At 41.9% G+C, this 18,178-nt stretch overlaps 3 protein-coding genes across 3 annotated transcripts in view; all 3 read right to left on the reverse strand.

Annotated features, from left to right (window-relative positions):
• The window catches only part of LOC142344625 (trafficking protein particle complex subunit 2-like), a 580,178-nt gene that overhangs the window by 341,268 nt on the left and 220,732 nt on the right, over positions 1 to 18,178 (reverse strand). The window lies entirely within an intron of this gene.
• LOC142344623 (ubiquitin carboxyl-terminal hydrolase 5-like) overlaps positions 1 to 18,178 on the reverse strand; it is a 385,171-nt gene that overhangs the window by 146,266 nt on the left and 220,727 nt on the right. The gene's annotated exons all lie outside the window — the stretch shown is intronic.
• Positions 1,873 to 11,993, reverse strand: LOC142344992 (uncharacterized). The gene is made up of 6 exons (XM_075397076.1): positions 11,607 to 11,993; positions 8,303 to 11,298; positions 7,764 to 8,161; positions 5,989 to 6,061; positions 5,434 to 5,635; positions 1,873 to 2,034 (listed from the first exon to the last, which is right to left on the reverse strand). The coding sequence occupies exons 1-6, from the start codon at positions 11,991 to 11,993 to the stop codon at positions 1,873 to 1,875; spliced, it is 4,218 nt and encodes a 1,405-aa protein (XP_075253191.1).

The following is an 18,178-nucleotide window of genomic DNA, read 5'->3' on the forward strand; positions in this document are numbered from 1 at the left end:
ATTTTGCTCTTTGGCGGTTTGCTAGGCAAACCGTCAAACTAGGGCTAGAGTTAACCCATTTGTGTTTTGTGTGTAGTCCCTTCTATTGACGAATTAAACTATTGGTTCCTGTTTTGATAAAACCAAAGCAACATTGCGGGACAAATTCAACAAAGTTGATAGTGCGAGGGCAAAATAAGAGGCCGAAAATAATAACATCTATGGTGGAATTAACAAAGCTGTGGATAAGCAAGACAGGAAAGTTAAGATCGAACGTCTGATTGTGAAGTGCAAAGATGCCTTTACTAGAGAAATTGATAACAATGAAGAGCTCTTTGATCTGGCACAAAAGACTGAAGATCCAGATGCTACCTGTAAGAACCTTGAAAAATGGATAGAGACTGTAACTAAGAAAACTGACAAGTTCATTGCTGCTGCTCGAGGGTACTTCAGGTCGGTCTAAGACAAACAGACAGCAGAGCAGTATACCTCTCACCAATCAAGATCAGGCTCACAAATAACTTCCTCAAAAAGATCAAGTCAGCGTCAACAAGACTCAGAAAAATCACGACTTGAAATTGAGGAATTTGAGAAGCAACATGAGGCAGAATTGGGTTTTGCTAGAAAGCGTCTCGAAATTGAATCACAAACGCAATTTAAAAAAATCGGAAATAAAGCAGCTTGAGGAAGAACATCGCAAGCAAATAGCTGCTGCAGCCCTTGAGGAAAATGAGTTGACGACAAAACCATCATCAGGGGGTCTAGTACAGGCAAAACGAGCAATTTCTTTACTAAAAGAAGTTCAGTCAAGAGCAAGAAACTTGTTCAAGATTGGGTCAATTCGTCACCGGCCGGGTACATGGCAGATGTTGCAAATGAACCGAGTTTGCACCTTTCTGGTTCCATCGACCAACCCAACCAAGCAATTGTCCCACGTCCTTCTTCAACTCAACCTCTAAACTCACACTCTAATCATACATATGTTCAAGTTGAGGCTAACATCAACCCCCCTCTCCATGAGCCGCAAGAAGCAAGAAGTAAAACCAATGTAACCAATAATGCACATATTGCAAACAACATCATGCAAGAGCAGCAACAGCCTCAATATACGCCTCTATCACCACCAATAAACTTTGGTATGCCAACTCAGCTAAAAGCCCCAAACACAGCCCGACAATTTTTTCAAGCAACAAATCACTTCGATGGTTTACAGTTAGACCACCAATTCCCTCGCAAGTCGAATATGCCGGGACAATAGAAATTAGTCAGCACTTGTCGTTCACCACCTTTAAATGCACTCGCTGATGTTTCGCTAATGCTTCGCTAGCACCTAATCCGCCACAAGCACACACAAATTGTTCCTGCCCTCTCATCCGCTTAAACATCGTACCACCGCATTTCCCGTTAATCCCACCAGCACTCCTTTTTGCTCCTTCGCTGCCACAATCTTTCCCAATACCCTCCAATAACCCCGTGGCGAATAATGTCAGTCCGTTACCCCCTTCTCCGCATGCACAATTCATTTCCTCCGCAAACATTTTTTTACCACAATTCATCCACCGCCTCCACAAAAAAGGTACCAGCCCAAACATTTTGTCCATATAACTCACGCAGCCCCTGCTCCTCGGGATCTAAACGTCAGGCGTTTTCCCGCAGCAGTCCCGTATAATGCATTACCACTTGTAGGTACATCTGTAAACTTGAACGACGTACAACCGGATCCGTTGATCAACCCTCATGTCCCTACATCGCTACGCTCCTCTTTTAATGTACAAGCAGCAGCAAGCTCACAAAATCACGTAACATCAGACTTCATGCAACCGACTCCAGTTTGTTCTTCCACGGGGACCGCCCCCACCTTTGTTACTCTGATCATTCCGCCAACGTATGGAGCTACCGTTCCGATCCCGTTGTGTTTGGTTGGCCCATAGCATCCACACCTTCGGCTCCTTCTTTAGACTCTACTGATTTGATAAAGCATTTGGCGGACGCAATCACTTGTAGGAAGAGCGAACCATTGCCCAAGTGGAAGATCTCACAGTACAATGGTGATCCCTTGCAGTGGCATGAATGTTTCCGACAATTTAAAAGCGCCATAGACTCACAGTCCTTGACTGATGATGTCAGGTTAACGTACATAAAAAAAACAATTGTAATGGAAAAGCTAAAACCACAATCGCTAAATTCGCATACTGTGGTGAAAAGTAGAAGGACGCACTTAAGGCACTCGAACGTAAATTTGGTCGACCCCAGGCAGTAGTCAGTGCACGCTCAGACAAACTCAGCTCTCTTCAACCACTAAATATGCATAATAGGGATAACATCACAAACTATTCTGCAATAATTTCAGGTCCTGTGGGGTCTTTGAATCACTTTCATATGAATCGGACCTTAAAAGCGCCTCGCTCCTTAACACGTCAGCGCAAAAATTGCCGACCAATATGAAAGTCTTGGTCACTTTTCACGGTCCAAAATCATTGGCTAAAGCCGACACTCTTTCACTTCAATGACTGGTTGAAGCAAAAAGCCGAGGCTCAAAACTTAATGAACTAAACATCATCAATGGCAAAAACTGAGGATAACACCAACTTAGTAGTCAAGAGCAAAAGTGCTTCAAGAACTTTTGCTGCTAATACGCAAACTAAGGGCACTCAGAGACCAGCCTCAACATCGGCAACGCCCTCAACAGCTCGCTGCATTTTATGTAAATGTAGCCACCGCATCTTGGAGTGTCGGGTTTTTTAAAAAAAGTCTCCACTCAGCGAGCAAAGGTAGTGGCGGAAGCAAAACTGTGCCTCTCATGCTTGAGAGAAAAGCATACGTTCCGGCAATGCCCAAATCCTAGGAAATGCAGAAAGGACGGTTGCAACAGCTCCCATTATACAGTTCTTCATGGAGCCGAGATGGTTTATCCATCAAAATCTCCTTCAACCAACAACAATAGTAATTCTAATGCTGGCGCAAGTCAAAGTAAACCTTCTGGTGTCCAATCTTGGAGTAAGACCACTACTTTGTCATCTGTGAGTAGTGTGAAAGGCCTCCTTTAGGTGACTGAATTACATTTGACGAGCTCTTCCGGTAGACATACCACGGCTTTAACTCTGTGCGATACCGCTTGCAGTAATTCTTGGGTGTCCAATGATCTTGCAAATAGACTTGGTTAGCAAGGAACAGCATTGAAACTAACAGTCAAGGGTATAAATACCGAGGAGGTTATAGACACTAAACTAGTTGAACTGACTGTAACACAACGCCTTACTAAAAGGAGGATTTGAACGTAGGCGCCGATTTGATCAACATTAAAGCACTTCAAGAAACATACCCGCACCTAGCAATTCTAGACCCGGTTACATTTTGCTATGGAAACATCGAGATGATACTTGGACCGGATGTGTATCATGCCATCCACCCGTTAGAGTTCTTCGCTGCCGACTAGAAGTGCTCACTTTTCGCTGTTCGCTTGCCTATAGGTTGGGTTCTAATCGGCCCCCTACCGTCGTCTTCAGATTTAGTCTCGACTTGTTTTAAAGCAAATATGGAGCAGGATTTTGAACTCACTAGTCTGGTAAAATGTTGGCACGACATGGGGTTGTACGACGCACTTAAGCAAGTAGACCCACGATCCGCAGCGGATGCACGTGCGCTTGATATTCTTGAGAACACCACAGTGCATAATTGAAAAAAAGTACGATGTCGGAATCCTATGGGCTTAAGATAACATCGAACTGTCCAAAAATTACTTCTCAGCGCTGGTTCAATTAAAATCTTTGGAAGAGCGACTTACGGAAGACCATTATTCAAGGGAAAAGTTTTCGAATATCATAAAAGAGAACTAAGGCTCGGGTACGTAGTAAGGGTCAGAAGTGCTCATAAGGTGGGAATTCGATCGGAACGAGAGTGGTACCTACCACACCATCCGGTTGTTAACATGAACATGCTGGGCAACGTTCGTAAGGTTTTAAGCGGAGCAGCTAAATTCTATGGCACATCTCTTAATAAGTCATTACTCGCCGGACGTGACTTGACTTACTTTAAAGCCTAATCTATGTACTCCTACGGTTCAGACAACATCCATTTGCCGTATCCGCCGACATCGTGGGAATGTTCCTCCAAGCTGGAGTGTTAGCATGTGATCAGCCATCATTGCGCTTTTTGTGGCGGGAGGACCCCACATCAAATGTTGTGGTACGCCAGTATACACGCCAAATCTTTGGGGCAAAACATTCGCCTGCGCCAACTACTCACTTCAGCGCAAGGCAAGTGATAAAGCAAAGGAGTACCTAGAAGCTGCTAAAGCCTTCCTTGAGAACTTCTGCATGGACGATTACTTAGACTCAGTGGAATCCACCGCGAGGGCCCTTATTAGGTCGAAAGAATTGGTACATCTTCTCCATCCAGATGGGTTAAAGCTTACTAAGTTTGTAAGCAAGGTACCAGATCTGGCTGACCGAATCGATGGGTCTGCTCAATCAACTGAACCCAAAGTCATCGTTTCATCCAAGGAGGAATCAAACGGTTACTGTGGATGAAGTATTTATGTGGACAGATAGTACCCTCGTCTGGCAGTGGATAAACTCTACAAATAAACAGCCCGTCTTCATTGCAAATCGTGTTAGTGAAATTCTGAAGAACGCCAGCGTTGACTAATGGAACCACGTCGCTACTTGTGATAATCCGGCAGATGCTGGGACGCGTGGTATGTCCGCTGAAGCTTTGCAATTCAATAGCTGGGTGAGGTCCTGACTTCTTGAGAACAAAGCAATTCCCTTTCGCACCAAATACTGACGTCGTTGATAACATCAAGCACGGCGTTGTAACCAAGGAACAAGATGATGACTCCATCTCATCTTTAGCTGCTTCCGTAACCAAGCCCTTCAAGAATCAAAGCATTAATCCAATTCCGTTTGATAAGTTCAGTTCTTATCAAAAACTACTTCGTGTCACCAAATATATGCTCGGTCTTTTATCATCTCGTGGAAGTTACCGTACCGTAGACGGCAGCATAGTGGACCCTGTTGAGATTGACGAAGCAGAGCGTCATCTCCATTACTTGATTCAAGGAGAGTCCTTTAAAACTGAAAAAAAGGATCTTTTCGACAACAAATCCGTTAAGAGGAGCAGCCGCATTGCTCAATTTACTCCGTTTATTGGGCTTCATCTGTTCTTCTGGTCGACTCCGACGGCTAGTGGAAATTGACTTTCACACTAAGCATCCTATCGTTTTTCGTTATAGATGCGCGTCATACTTTCAAACTGCTCTTGCGGCATACTCATCTGAAGAACCATCATCAGGGCATCCATTACTTACGGTCAAAGGTACAGCAACGTTATGCCATCCCTAAACTACGTTCCACACTGCGTTCAATCAAATCAAACTGCGTCTTGTGTAGAAAGTTCCGAGCAGCAACCGTGCAACCGATCATGGCAGACCTCCCAAAGGAGAGACTTGCATACCAGTCTTCTTCCTTTACCAACACCGGGGTTGATTACTTCGGCCCATTCTACGTCACCGTTCGTCGGACGACCGAGAATAGGTGGGGATTCCTTTTCACTAGTCTGACTACTCGTGCTGTCCATGTTGAAGTCGTTCCGTCCATGAACACTAGTTCTTGTGTAATGAGAGTGGAGCGGTTCATCTCCCGTCGGGGTTCGCCCGCTATGATGTGGTCACATAATGATACGAACTTTATCGGAGCGGATAAAGAGCTCTGTGAATGTATCGAAAAATGGATTCCGATTAACATCGCTGCCGAACTTGCACATAAGAGCATTAAGTGCAGGCTCAATCCGCCCAGTGCGCCGCACCAAGGTGGCATCTGGGAGAGGTTGATCCGTAGTTTTAAGAGGGTACTGTATACCATCCTCGGAACACGCCGCCTCACAGATGAGTTGTTGAACACAACTTTTTGTCTCGTTGAACACGCACTAAACGCACGTCCGTTAACGCCCGTAAGCGCTGACCCGTCCGACCTAGGCGCAAAAACACCTAACCATTTTCTACTTGGTAACCAAGCAATCGGAACTCGTCCATCGTTGGCGTCGACGAGTTCGATCGCCGTAAGCGGTACACCCGTGCACAGACCTACATCAACGCAATTTGGGCACGTTGGTTTAAGGAGTATGTACCTGCGCTGGCAGACGCCTGCCGGGCACCACCTCAAGGTTGGTGATTTAGTTTGGATCATTGAAAAAGCAACCCTAGGAGTTACTATCCAGCTGCTCGGATTGAAGAACTCCGTTACGGCTCCGACAGCGTCGCCCGCTCCGCCGTCGTACGCACGTTGTCCGGAACGCTCGTCCGCCCACTCGTTAAGCTTCTACCAATCCTTCTAACATCTTCTTCCGGGCCGGAGGATGTTACCGAGTAAATTGAAAGGATTAAAATATCTCATTGGATAGAAGAATTTTGTGCGTATTATACCAAACCTTTGGCATAGATTTCCGTTGTAAATGCAAAGCCGATTTCTTAAGAATAACTTCCAAAATGGCTGAACAGAGTTCGCTTAGCCTGGCAAATTCGGTTTTTTTGAACGGATTAGTTTAAATTGGTGACCTAGACTAAGATCTGCTAACAAATGCAACTAGATTTGTCGAGTTATTCTGATGTGCTTTTGCCTTTGAACTGTACGATGTTACGTTGCTTACAAACGATACGTACTATAACTATACGAGATACAATTTGAATACAGTTACGAAAGACTGCATTTTGTCAGCTTTAAAAATCTAGTTGGAACATCAGTTTGCTTACTTAAAACACTGGTTAAAACAAAAGTGCATTGTCCAACTGAGTCGCAAGTTGCAAAATGCGTGTATAATATAGATAATGTATAATTTTTTTGGCAAAAACTCGAAAAAAACTTTTTCAGCAGCGGATAACGTAGCACAGATAAACTGTTGATTCGAGAGTCAAATCTATAATGAACAATTTATGTTCAAATTGACAAAAAAATCACAAAAAAGTATCACAAAAAAATAAAATTTTGGCCATGTAAGAACAAAATGGCTTTAGTGTAAGCCACCTATATCAGCAAAGTCTGAAAGTTTTCAAATTGTCTCTCCAATGTTACACCAAACCACAATGTCTTTCGCAGCTTTAGCTCGCAAAAGTGGTGTAAAAATAAAAACTTTGAAATTTCAACACTCGCCATCACAATTAGATTTTTAAAATGTAACTCAAATCATTGCACTGATATTAAATATATAGAGCCGTTTTCTGATTGTGTATGAATAATTATTTAAGATTGTCTCAGTTAAAAACTTCATTATCAGTTTATGGAGTGTTTATGCTCTTCGGCCTAAGTCTTGCATACCAAGACAACTTTTCATTAATATTTGTATTTCTGAAAGTCGCAACTATGGTAGCAAATCAAGCTCTATAAATACATCATAATTCGCGCCATTGGCACACAAACTATGGTCAAAAACGGGAAATCCCTTACTATAAATAATATTGAAAGTGAACGTCAACCACTTCTGACTTCTTCAATAAAATCAACATTTAAAAAGCTTCAACGAAAATAGGTTGGGGGAATGAAAATCATGAAATGAAAGGGTTTTGGAGGACGAAAGTGTAGGTGGGGGAGGAAAATGAGGGTGTGGTGGGAGATAAAATATAAAGAAACTTGGTTCCTTTACACTCCCGGCAACAAATGCCAGCATTTGATATGAAAATGTAAACACAATAAAGCAAAAAGTTTTCATTCCGACATTGAGTTTTGTGTGTGTGTGTGTGTGTGAGTGTGTGTGTGTTTCAATGAACTTGTTTCAGTGACCCTCCGGCGCACCTGACGATTGTGGGAACACACGGCTTAGGGTTACTGCTGGTCTTTGTACCATTCCTGTAGCCGTCTGGATGTCGAAACTCCTGGCTATCCCGTCTGAACCTCTGTGTGCTTTCACAATCTTCCCAAGAGGCCAGATGCCTCTGGGTGTGAACTCCTTGAGCACCCACACAATGTCACCTTCATCCAGCTCATCATGTGATCTTTGCCACTTCGTTCTCTTGTTGAGCTCAGGAACATATTCCTTCAGCAACCTGCTCCAGTAGTGATCAAGTAGTGTCTGCGTCAACTTGAAGTCCTTAGTGGAGAACCGCTGGTTGCTGTTCACAAGAGGTTTCAAACACATGTGAGGTCGGCGAAGGAGGAACTGATTCGGAGTAAGTGGTCCCTCATCTGAGATGCTGCAGCCCACATGAGTTAATGGCCTGGAGTTCAAAATTGCCTCGGCCTCTGCCACAACTGTCCGGAAAACTGAGAGTGTTAGTTTCCGACTGCCTAGCACTATTAGTAGACTCCTCTTCGCGGTCTGTATCAGCCTCTACCAGACTCCTCCGAAGTGTGGTGCCAATGGAGGGTTGAAAGTCCACTGAATGTTCTGTTGAGCCAATTGCAGTCTGATGTACTCATTGTCTGGCTTGTAGCTTCTCTGGAACTTTAACTTCATTGCTTGGTTGGCTCCAATGAAGTTTTTGCCATTGTCACTCACAATGAGGTCAGGGTATCCACGTCGTGAGACAAATCTGCGGATTGTCATGAGAAGACAATCAGTTGAGAGGTCATGGCATACTTTTAGGAGGACAGCTCTGGTGACCAGGCATGTAAACAAGCAGACGTAGTGCATCTGGGTGCCCTCTCTCTTGTCCTCAATGTAGAAAGGTCCAAACATGTCCATTCCTGTGTTGACGAAAGGGTACTGCTTGTTTGCATCTGGAAATCTGAATTCAGGAAGATCGGCCATCTTGGGTCTCACATTGTCTGCCCTCCATCGTCTGCAAATGAAACAGTATTTCCCCAGACTTCGCAGCACTTTTCTCGATCCAATCATCAAGAAAGTCTGTTGCAGGTGAGCCTTCACATGTTCCACACCCTGATGGCCACAGTCATGGTGCGCCTTTTCAATCAACAGTCTTGCAATTTTGCTCCTGCTATGGAGAAGAAGCGGATGTTTTGCATTGTAGGTTAGAGGTGCCTTTATGAGTCTTCCTCCTACCCTCAAGAGTCCGTCTTCATCTAGAAAGGGTGTGAAGGGCATCAGCTTGACTCCTTTCTCAAGATTGCCTCCCTTCAACAGTGCAGAAATTGTTCCTGAGAACAACTCGTTTTGGGACATTTTGATGAGGTAGTTTCTTGCCCTGTTCTCATCTGATGCAAAAGTGTTAGTGTTGGATGTCTCAGGTGATTCGTTTTGTCTTCTAGTTCGAACTTTTGCCCTGAAGCGTCTTATTGCCTGGAACACCATTCTAGTAGAGTTGAGCAGTCGACTCCATGTTGAAAATTTGTCAACCTCAATGACCGGCGTCTGAAGTTGTGTCGCTTGTGTGGCGCATATGTGGGGATCACTGTCCTCGGCAAAATTCCAAGAGTCTTGAGGTTTGCTCAGAAAGTCCGGTGGTTGGAGCCACAGCTTTGGTATGTCTGACGGGGTGAGGCCTCGTGTTCCACGGTCAGCGGGATTCATCTTTCCAGGGATGTGTCTCCAATTCTCTTGATTGGAATTCTCGTGAATTTTGGTTAATCTGTTGGCCATGTACATTTTCTGTCTTTGCTTGGATTGGATCCAACCAAGTGTAGCGGTGCTGTCTGTCCAAAAGTGTTTTGAACTTATTGTAGTTGTCATCTTGCTCTCACAGAACCCAGCTAGCTCTGCTCCAAGTGTTGCAGCTTCCAACTCCAGTTTTGGAATGCTCAACTGCTTGATCGGTGCCACTTTTGTTTTACTGATCACATATCGGGATGTGGAAGATCCATCGGCGTTCGTTGTCCTCACATAAACTATGGCAGCAATTGCACTCATTGAGGCATCAGTGAACGTGTGAAGTTGATGGGTTCCATTGGTGTTGGGAATTAAGCATCTGGGAATTTCAATTGGAGTCATGTTGTCGAACTCATCCATCCACTCCTGTAGTTCCTGTTGGTAGCATTCTGACACAGGTTGATCCCAGTTTCTTCCCTCTTTAATGATTCTTTGGAGGCTGCATCTAATTCTGATGGCAAAGGGTGATATCAGTCCGATTGGATCGAACAGAGAAGCTGCCATTGAGAGAACCTTTCTTTGGGTCATCTGTTGTCCTGTGTAGAGAAACTTCGGTTTTGCAAACATCAACTTGTCAGTTTTGGGGTCCCACGTCTGACCAAGGATTCTTTGGGCTTTCAATTCCGCCTTGTCTTCTTCCAGTAGGTTTTCTAATGCGGCTGGTCTGTTGCTCAAGAACTTCGTCAGATTGAATCCTCCTGTATGTAAAACAGTTTTGATCTCCTCTGCACTTCTGCGGGCCTCCTCTTCAGAAGGGTAGGTCTGCGTGAAATCATCCATGTAGAACTGCTGCATGATTGATGTGTAGGCCTCTGGATGTTCTTGTTTGTGGTCATTTGCACACTTCTGCAGAACAAATATCGCACAAGAAGGTGAGCATGTGGCTCCAAAAATGAGTCGATTGTATTTGAAGATCTTTTCATTGCCATCCTCTGTCCAGAGAAAACGGAGATAGTCTTGGTCTTTTGGTTGGATGCCAATCTGCATGAACATTGCCTCGATGTCCGCTGTGATTGCCACTGAGTACTGTCTGAAGCGGAGAAGAAGGCCGTGCAGGTTGCAGAGTAGATCCGGCCCTGTCAGCAATGCATCATTGAGTGAGAGTCCCTTATATTTGGAAGCAGCGTTTGTGACTCTGCGGATTTTGTCTGGTTTCTGTTTGTTGATCACTGGGTGATGGGGAAGGTACCAGACAGAGTGTCTGCAACTGGGGTCTGCAGTTGTGATGTAGTTTTTATCAAAATCTTTTTTGATTGTTTCCTCATAGCGGTCTCTCAAGTTTGTGTCCCTCTCCAACCTCTGCTGCAGAGCGTGCCACTGAACTTTGGCCATGAAGTAGTTGTTAGGTAGTGTGATGTCTTTCTTCCATGGAAGTCCAATCTGGTATCTGTCACCAATGTGTCTTATGGTATCATTGAGGATGGAAACCGCCTCCTTGTCATCTGAAGACTGTCCCTTTGAAGAACACTGATTGAAGTTCACTCCTTCAATTGTCCAGAAGAGCTGGAGAAGATCTTCATCTGGATCGTCTTGCCGTCTCTTGATATGATTGAGAAGTGTTATGTTTGTGCTGTTTGCTGTCCGACCCTCTTCTGTGTGTACCTCCGAGGAATGGGCCCTGTCAGTGTCCAGCCAAGCAGAGTGTTGACTCCGTATGGTGTACCAGTGGGTCCCGTTGTGAACTGTCTGGGAACTGTTGCTGTGAATGCGTCTGCTCCAATCAGTATTCCGATCCGGTTGTCCCTGATTGTTGGAAATCTTATGCTCTGGAGGTGAGAATGGTCTCTGCAGATCTCATTCAACATTTCAATTTGAACTTTTGGCATGCGAAACTCGTCCATTGCTGTTGCGTACACAGGGATTCTGATCACAGGACAACTGCTGTACAAAGCTCCTATGCCGATCATGACATCTGCTGTTTTGACTGAGTGTTCACCATGAAGTGAAGCTAGTGGTAGGGTTATGACTTTTGGTTGTTGAACTTGAAGTGCATCAGCAAACTTTTGTGTTATTTGAGTATTGTCACTGCCACTGTCCAGCAATGCGTAGGTTTCAATGCAAAGATCTCTGTTGAAAAGTGTTACTGGTATTGCCTGCAACTGAAACTGCGGTCTGATCCAAGAAGTCTCCTGCTGGTTGCTGCAGGTATAGTTTTGTTGCGGAGTAGTTGCCTGCTGCTGAGTCACACTAGGTTGATTGCTACTCTGCTGTCTGTTGTTGTTGTTGTCGTTCTGCGTGTTCATCGGCTGAGGGTGAAAACCATTTTTGTTCCAGTTGCCCCTGTGTGAAGTACTGCTGTTAGATCCACCATGTCTGTTTTGAGTTCCACTGTGTTGGTTGTAGTTTGAACTCGTCTGCTGCCTTTGGTTTTCATTGTTAAAGTTACGTCCATAGATTGACTGGTTTTGGTTGGTTTGGGGTCTGAAGTTATTTTGTGAGTTTTGGTTCCAGTTCCCATTTGGTTGTGCATATTGTTGCATCTACCTTTCATCTGTCCTATGGAGTGTTGAGTGATGGAAGCCATTGCATCTGTCCACAAGGCACCTTGTTTTTGATTGACAGAGACCCTTTTCATGACCTCTTAGACAGTTAGGGCAGAGATTGAACCTTCTCACACAACACTGTCGGTCATACACTGTTTTTTCCAAGTATTCGGGACATCGACCAAGGTTGTGGTTTTGTGAGCAGAGTTGACATGACACATCTGGTGGCCCCCTTCTAGAAGAACTGTTCACTCTGGTTCTCTGGTTCCGTTGTGGGGAGATGTCCTCACACGCCTCTGCGTAGGAGTCAATCCAATCAGCAAAGTGGGTAAGGTTAGGTTGCAGCAAGGCTTGGCTTCTTGTGTGTTGATTCCATCTGATTATCATGGTAGCGTTCAGTTTGTCTCTGGCCATTCTCAGGACGGCTGAAGACTTGAGGTCAGCTTCAAAGTTGTGAAACCTGAATGTTTGTACCAGTCTCCTCAAGAAGGATGAAAAGCTCACAAAAGTGTTTGGTTCGTCCAGTCTGGGTTTCGGCCACTTCTCCAATTGATCTAGGTATGCAGCGACAATATGCTGTGGTTTGCCAAACTTTCTGGTCAGTTCAGCGATAGCTTCATGGTAGTAGTCCCCATTGTATGAGTATCCACTTATGGAATCTCTTGCCTTATGTGTTACAGAGTTCTGGACGTATTTCATTTTTTGAGCGTCTGAGAGGCCACTGTTGTTGTGAATGGTCGCTTTGAAGAAGCTGAACCACTGGTGCCATTTCAAAGGATCACCTGTGAAATTATCAATTGATATCTTGGGCAAACTCATTGTGTTCTGTATCATCAGTGCCTGGTGTTGCATCCAGTCTGGTGGAGAACTCGGGAAACTCGGGAAGCCATTGTATAGGTTGTTGTTAGAGCCGTTGTTATAGTGTACTTCATGCCCGGTACAACTGTTCAGTGGTTGTTGATTTTGTGGTGTGTACCTATGGCTCATGGTAGGACCAGCTTGGCTATTGATGTGAAAAGAAAGTGGTTGTTGCAAATGCCCAGCTCTATCCTCACTCTCATGTTGGTTCTGTCCTCGAACATGGTTCTCTTCTCTCGATCGAATTGAATTTTGCCAGCCCTCATCTATTCTCAAGGCCCCTGTGAGAAATTCTCTGTTCCTTCCTCTCTCTTCAATGTTAAAAACGGGTTGAGAATTATCAGGGTCTTCTGAGTCGGACGAGTCAGCTTTGTTTGTTTCCTGATTGTTGCGGCTTGCCAACTGATGTTTCATTTGTTTCATTGCTCTATTGCGTAAAGGGTACTGTTTTCTCAGTAGATTAGGGGAAGGCGCTGCTGATGTGTTGAAAGCAGATTCAGTGTCACTTGCATCCGTTCTGTGTGCTTTTGCTCTCTGTTTGCATTTCAGCATGGTTATGTTTCTTTCAGCAGATTCATTAGCAAGTGTTGTCAACTCTTCACTTGTTAGCTGTAGCTTCATGAGTTCACTGCAACTTCTGTCCAACTGCTCTTTTTGAGACCTCAAGAGTTCCAAACTTTCACGTAGTATGCTTAGACCTTCGTTACTATTGCTTTGTTCTTCGAAGAGGTCTTTTACTGCGTTCCACTCTATCACTTTCAGCTGAAGTTGTTGCTTGAGGCTGTTCTTTGCTGTTGATGATGCTTTGGACTTGTTTGGCATGTTGATTGTGTTAGAAGACTTTTCTTTTTTTACAAAACTTATACTGCACTGTTACTGCACTATGTTTCCTTGTAACAGCCCTATTCTAGTTTTTGTTATGTTAAACCTATTATTTAAATGAGGCTGTTGCTTACTATGCTTAGCTAATGCTTTTGTTTAATGTTTGATTGCTATGTTTATGCTTGTCGCTATCACTAAGTGATGTTTGATACAGATATGATGCTAATCAGAAGTTGCATAGAGTTAAACTTTTCCACTAATCAGTGAAATTCTTACAAACTTAGATAAATTAGATGTTTGTCTGGTTGCTTATTTGATTCTCGAGCGCGACAGAAGGAACCCTAACCTGTGGTGGTTAACTTTCGACTATTGTGTGTGTCTACTGACACTGGTGGGGGGATAACTTCACGTTCCTATAAACCTTAAGGTAGCAAGGGCATACCAGGCCTTGCAACTAATCCTAAGTTAATGTGTGTGTTGGTGGTGCTTTAAATTTCACCTAGAGGAGGACCTACTCCTTTCAAAACTAATGCGGAAAGATACTATATTGGTCCAACGATAACTAGTCGCCTATTAAAATCCAGCCTTTGAAATGAAGACATTCAAATCCGCAAGCAAGACCAGCCCATCTGTCGTGACTAGGCATCCCACGCAAGCATCCTTTTCAGGAGAACTCTCATCTCAGTCTTCACTTCTAGGGCCAGATTAAAAATCAGTTGGATCATTTGTGATTGTGATGTTTTTGATTAAAAAGTGTGAAGTTATCAAAACCAGAGTTTAAAATGTGCTAAGTGTCAAATGTCTAAGTTCCCCCCTATAAAATCAAAAATTCCCCAGTCTGCGTCGAGCAAGTTTCAAAGGTCCTTTTTTGACCCTAGGATACGCCAGAAATGTTTATGCTTTTCGGCCTAAGGCTTGCATACCAAGACAACTTTTCATTAATATTTGTATTTCTGAAAGTCGCAACTATGGTAGCAAATCAAGCTCTATAAATACATCATAATTCGCGCCATTGGCACACAAACTATGGTCAAAAACGGGAAATCCCTTACAAAAAAATTAATATTGAAAGTGAACGTCAACCACTTCTGACTTCTTCAATAAAATCAACATATAAAAAGCTTCAACGAAAATAGGTTGGGGGAATGAAAATCATGAAATGAAAGGGTTTTGGAGGACGAAAGTGTAGGTGGGGGGAGGAAAATGAGGGTGTGGTGGGAGATAAAATATAAAGGAACTTGGTTCCTTTACATGGAGTTAACAAATCTTGATAACTTTTACGTGACGTTTTCTTTGTTCTGTGATACATTTACCAACAAACCATAGAGTTTGTAGCTTGTCTAAATAGTTATCAAAACTATTGTTATTTCTTCAAACACCGGTTCATAATTGCAACAAAATCTCATGATAGTGAAAATCATGGCTGCTCATGAAGATCCTTTCACTCTTTGAAAAAATAATGACACAAAGGACCCAAAACACAAAATACAAACCACTAAAGAAACATACCCGGCAGATTGCCGGAAAATAGCCGCCGTTGATTCCAATAAGCGTGATTGGGATTGAAAGAATAGAAGAAATTGAAAAAAAAGATTTTTTTACAAAAACATTTTTTAGGTCCGATTTATTTTGATGGCATTTCGTAGTTGAACATAACGTACTCCTGTTTCTTAGAGAGAGGCTAGAGGGGCTACTATCAAAACCAATAAGCATTAGAGATGGTAACTAAGACTTATAGGAACGACGTTCAAATAGCGGGCATCTAAAATTGGGCTTTATGGGTTTATCCCGTTTCTACTTCTGACTTCAGTTTTTTATACTGACTCTGTTCATTTTGAATTGCTTTGCTGAGCAACTGATGTTCAAAATCACTTTTAGCAGAATGAGAAAAGAGAGAAATTAGCCTAGAGAAGTGAAAAAGATTTCACGCAAAATGTTGAAAAAGCGGCAAAATGAGGTAAAGCAAAACATTTTTTTATTCGACGAAGTAAAAAAACATAGCAGGACAAGTCCTGACGTACAATTCAAAGAATTTTCATTGACCGAACAGAAAACTAGACCTAGAACGGACTACGAATGGATTGGAAAAACCATTTAGAAAAAATCTGATCCAAAAAATCGAAAAAAATAGTAAAAAACAAAAGTGAAATTGCCGCATGTGAAAAAACCGCTAGCGAGAAAGCTAATTTTTGTTCAAACACGATTTTCTCGCTCTACTAACTTTAAAATTAGAGCGAAAAAATTTCACGCCGCAAAACCACTCGCTTTTTCGCTCCACTTCCTGTTTCGGCGTGACCGAAATCACTACTCCAATTTGACTTCAAAAATCTTGAAAATTTGTGAACAGATCTTAAAAAAAAATAACCGGAAGAATTCCGGAACCGACTCGAAGCATCAAAACTTCACAAACGAAACTGTAATTGCAGTGGAAGCCATTGCTTTTTGTATTAATACATGAACTCATTACCTCCCGAGGTCTGATCTAAACATTGGTGAAAGTTAAACCACTGTTACCAAGAGAAACAAAATGCAGCAAAATTTTATAATATTGAAAACGTTTGGTAACGTTAAAAAAACCGAAACAATTAAGATGGTAAAAATACTGATAGGTTGAAAATGCTGACAGGGCGATCAATTCCCCCCAAATAATTCACGATTCTAATCTCAAAGATCGGGAAAGCAAACGGCAGATAATAATATTGGAAACTAAAATAAATCTTTTTAAAAAAGAATGCTCAAATTTAAGAATTAGAAAACTACCAAACTACACTTCTAGTCACTGCAACTAAGACCAAAAACAGCACATACTTCTTCCTTGTTGTACATATGCTAGGCAACATAATTTCATACTAATTCAAAAATTAAATTGATCATAGAAAAGACATAAGCAGCAGAAGAATATTCAAAGGCAAAAAAATCAATAAAAATAAATTGATCATTAATAATTAAATCATTAACTTAAATTAATACCAAGGCCGGAGAAAAGTTGCAGTAAAAAGTAATAAGGGAAAATTTTGGATAAATCTTGCTAGCAAACTCTCAGTACTGCCTTATGTTGAATGAAATCAATTGCAAACCAAAGAAATGACAAAAATCTAAGAAGAGGCTGAAACAATTCAATCTTTTAACAACTGGAAAAAATTAATATAACGGAAAAAATGTATGTGCCAAAACAAAGCTAGAATGTTAGTAACAACAAAGCAAGAATATGGGCACAATGCAAGGAAGACCGTAACAGAAAGACATTCTTGATTTTTGAAAGTTAAAAATCAAATTAAAAAAACAAGAAAAACAAACACATTTCATTGTTCAGCATTCGAGACATAGAAAAGATAAATAGTCATCCGATACAAAGGTCTATCCTCCTGAAGAAAACAAAAAAATAGAAAAAAGCAGAATTCAAACATACGAAACATTGAAACATTTTGCAAAAAAAAATTGTCGAAAAATTTTTAAGACTGCATTTATGAAAATTTTTAACTGTTTTTCAAAAACTTAACGTCAAAAAATGATTGAACTTTTATTGAAACGCAATTGAAACACCTCATCTTGTACAAAAAAGACTCGTTCTAGTAAGTAAACAAATTAGAAGCCAAAAAACATACAAAATCGGAAAAAACTACTAAAATCGGATTAGCATATGTACAATTTTATAAAACAAAATTATATCGAGGTAGAAAGAGGCGTTGAGTATACGAATTTTCAAAAAGAAGTTGCCATATTAACTGATTTTTGACAAACAGACGGTTAAAAGATCCAAAATGACAAAAATAATAGAGAAAAAAAATTTAACTAAAAAATCAAGAAAAATGTGCCAATTTTGAGCTTGAAACGCAATCTTCAGGCTCCACAAAACACCGTGGTATCAATTTTCGAGGTTTGCAATTCAAGGTAGCATCAAATAAAAAAAATTTCTACAAGAAACCAAATTAAAAGCAAAAAAATTGGGCCATTTAGACGAAAAAACGGCTAAAAACGGTTACTTATAGGTGCCATTCAGTCAAAAACAACTTTTCAAAGTCAAAGTCGTTCACTAAACGCAGCGCATGATCAAAAAATTCTCTTGCTCAGAAAAATTTATTTCACTCGGCAATTTCACTCACTTACGCTTTTAGGTCAAAACAGCTTCTGAACGAATAGTACTTCCCGTAAAAAAAACCTGAAGAAAACCAATACTCCTCTTCGAGACGTAAAAAAATCAGCGCCCCAATACAATTCAAATTCTTTGAATTGTAAAAAAAAATAGGAGCGCTATAATAACCGGCTGAGAAGAAGAGGGCGGCTATTAAAAAAGCAAGAATTTGTTCTACCTGCAATATAAATTCTTCTCTTTCCCAAGTGGTCTCCGTATTTCTTGCATAGCATTAGGGAAAAGAACAAGGGCCACAAAATCATAGGAAAATAGAGCGGCAACTTTTTTCACAGTAAATTTGGTTTTCCATTAATTTGGACTGCTGTACCAAAATCTTCTGAAGCATAAAATTTTGATTTGCAAAATAAAA

This window comes from Convolutriloba macropyga, chromosome 8, assembly GCF_964194025.1.
Source record: "Convolutriloba macropyga chromosome 8, txConMacr16.3, whole genome shotgun sequence".
Classification (NCBI taxonomy): Eukaryota; Metazoa; Xenacoelomorpha; order Acoela; family Convolutidae; genus Convolutriloba; species Convolutriloba macropyga.

What these genes read in the sequence shown, in the direction of transcription:
- LOC142344992 (XM_075397076.1), bottom strand. Translation starts at nt 11,993, where the DNA reads ATGCAACAATATGCACAACCAAATGGGAACTGGAACCAAAACTCACAA. An exon ending in GACCGCAGTTTCAGTTGCAG is followed by an intron (nt 11,299 to 11,606) that starts GCAATACCAGTA and finishes TGAGATCTGCAG; the next exon opens with AGACCATTCTCACCTCCAGA. An exon ending in TGTGTTCCCACAATCGTCAG is followed by an intron (nt 6,062 to 7,763) that starts GTGCGCCGGAGG and finishes GCGTTGATGTAG; the next exon opens with GTCTGTGCACGGGTGTACCG.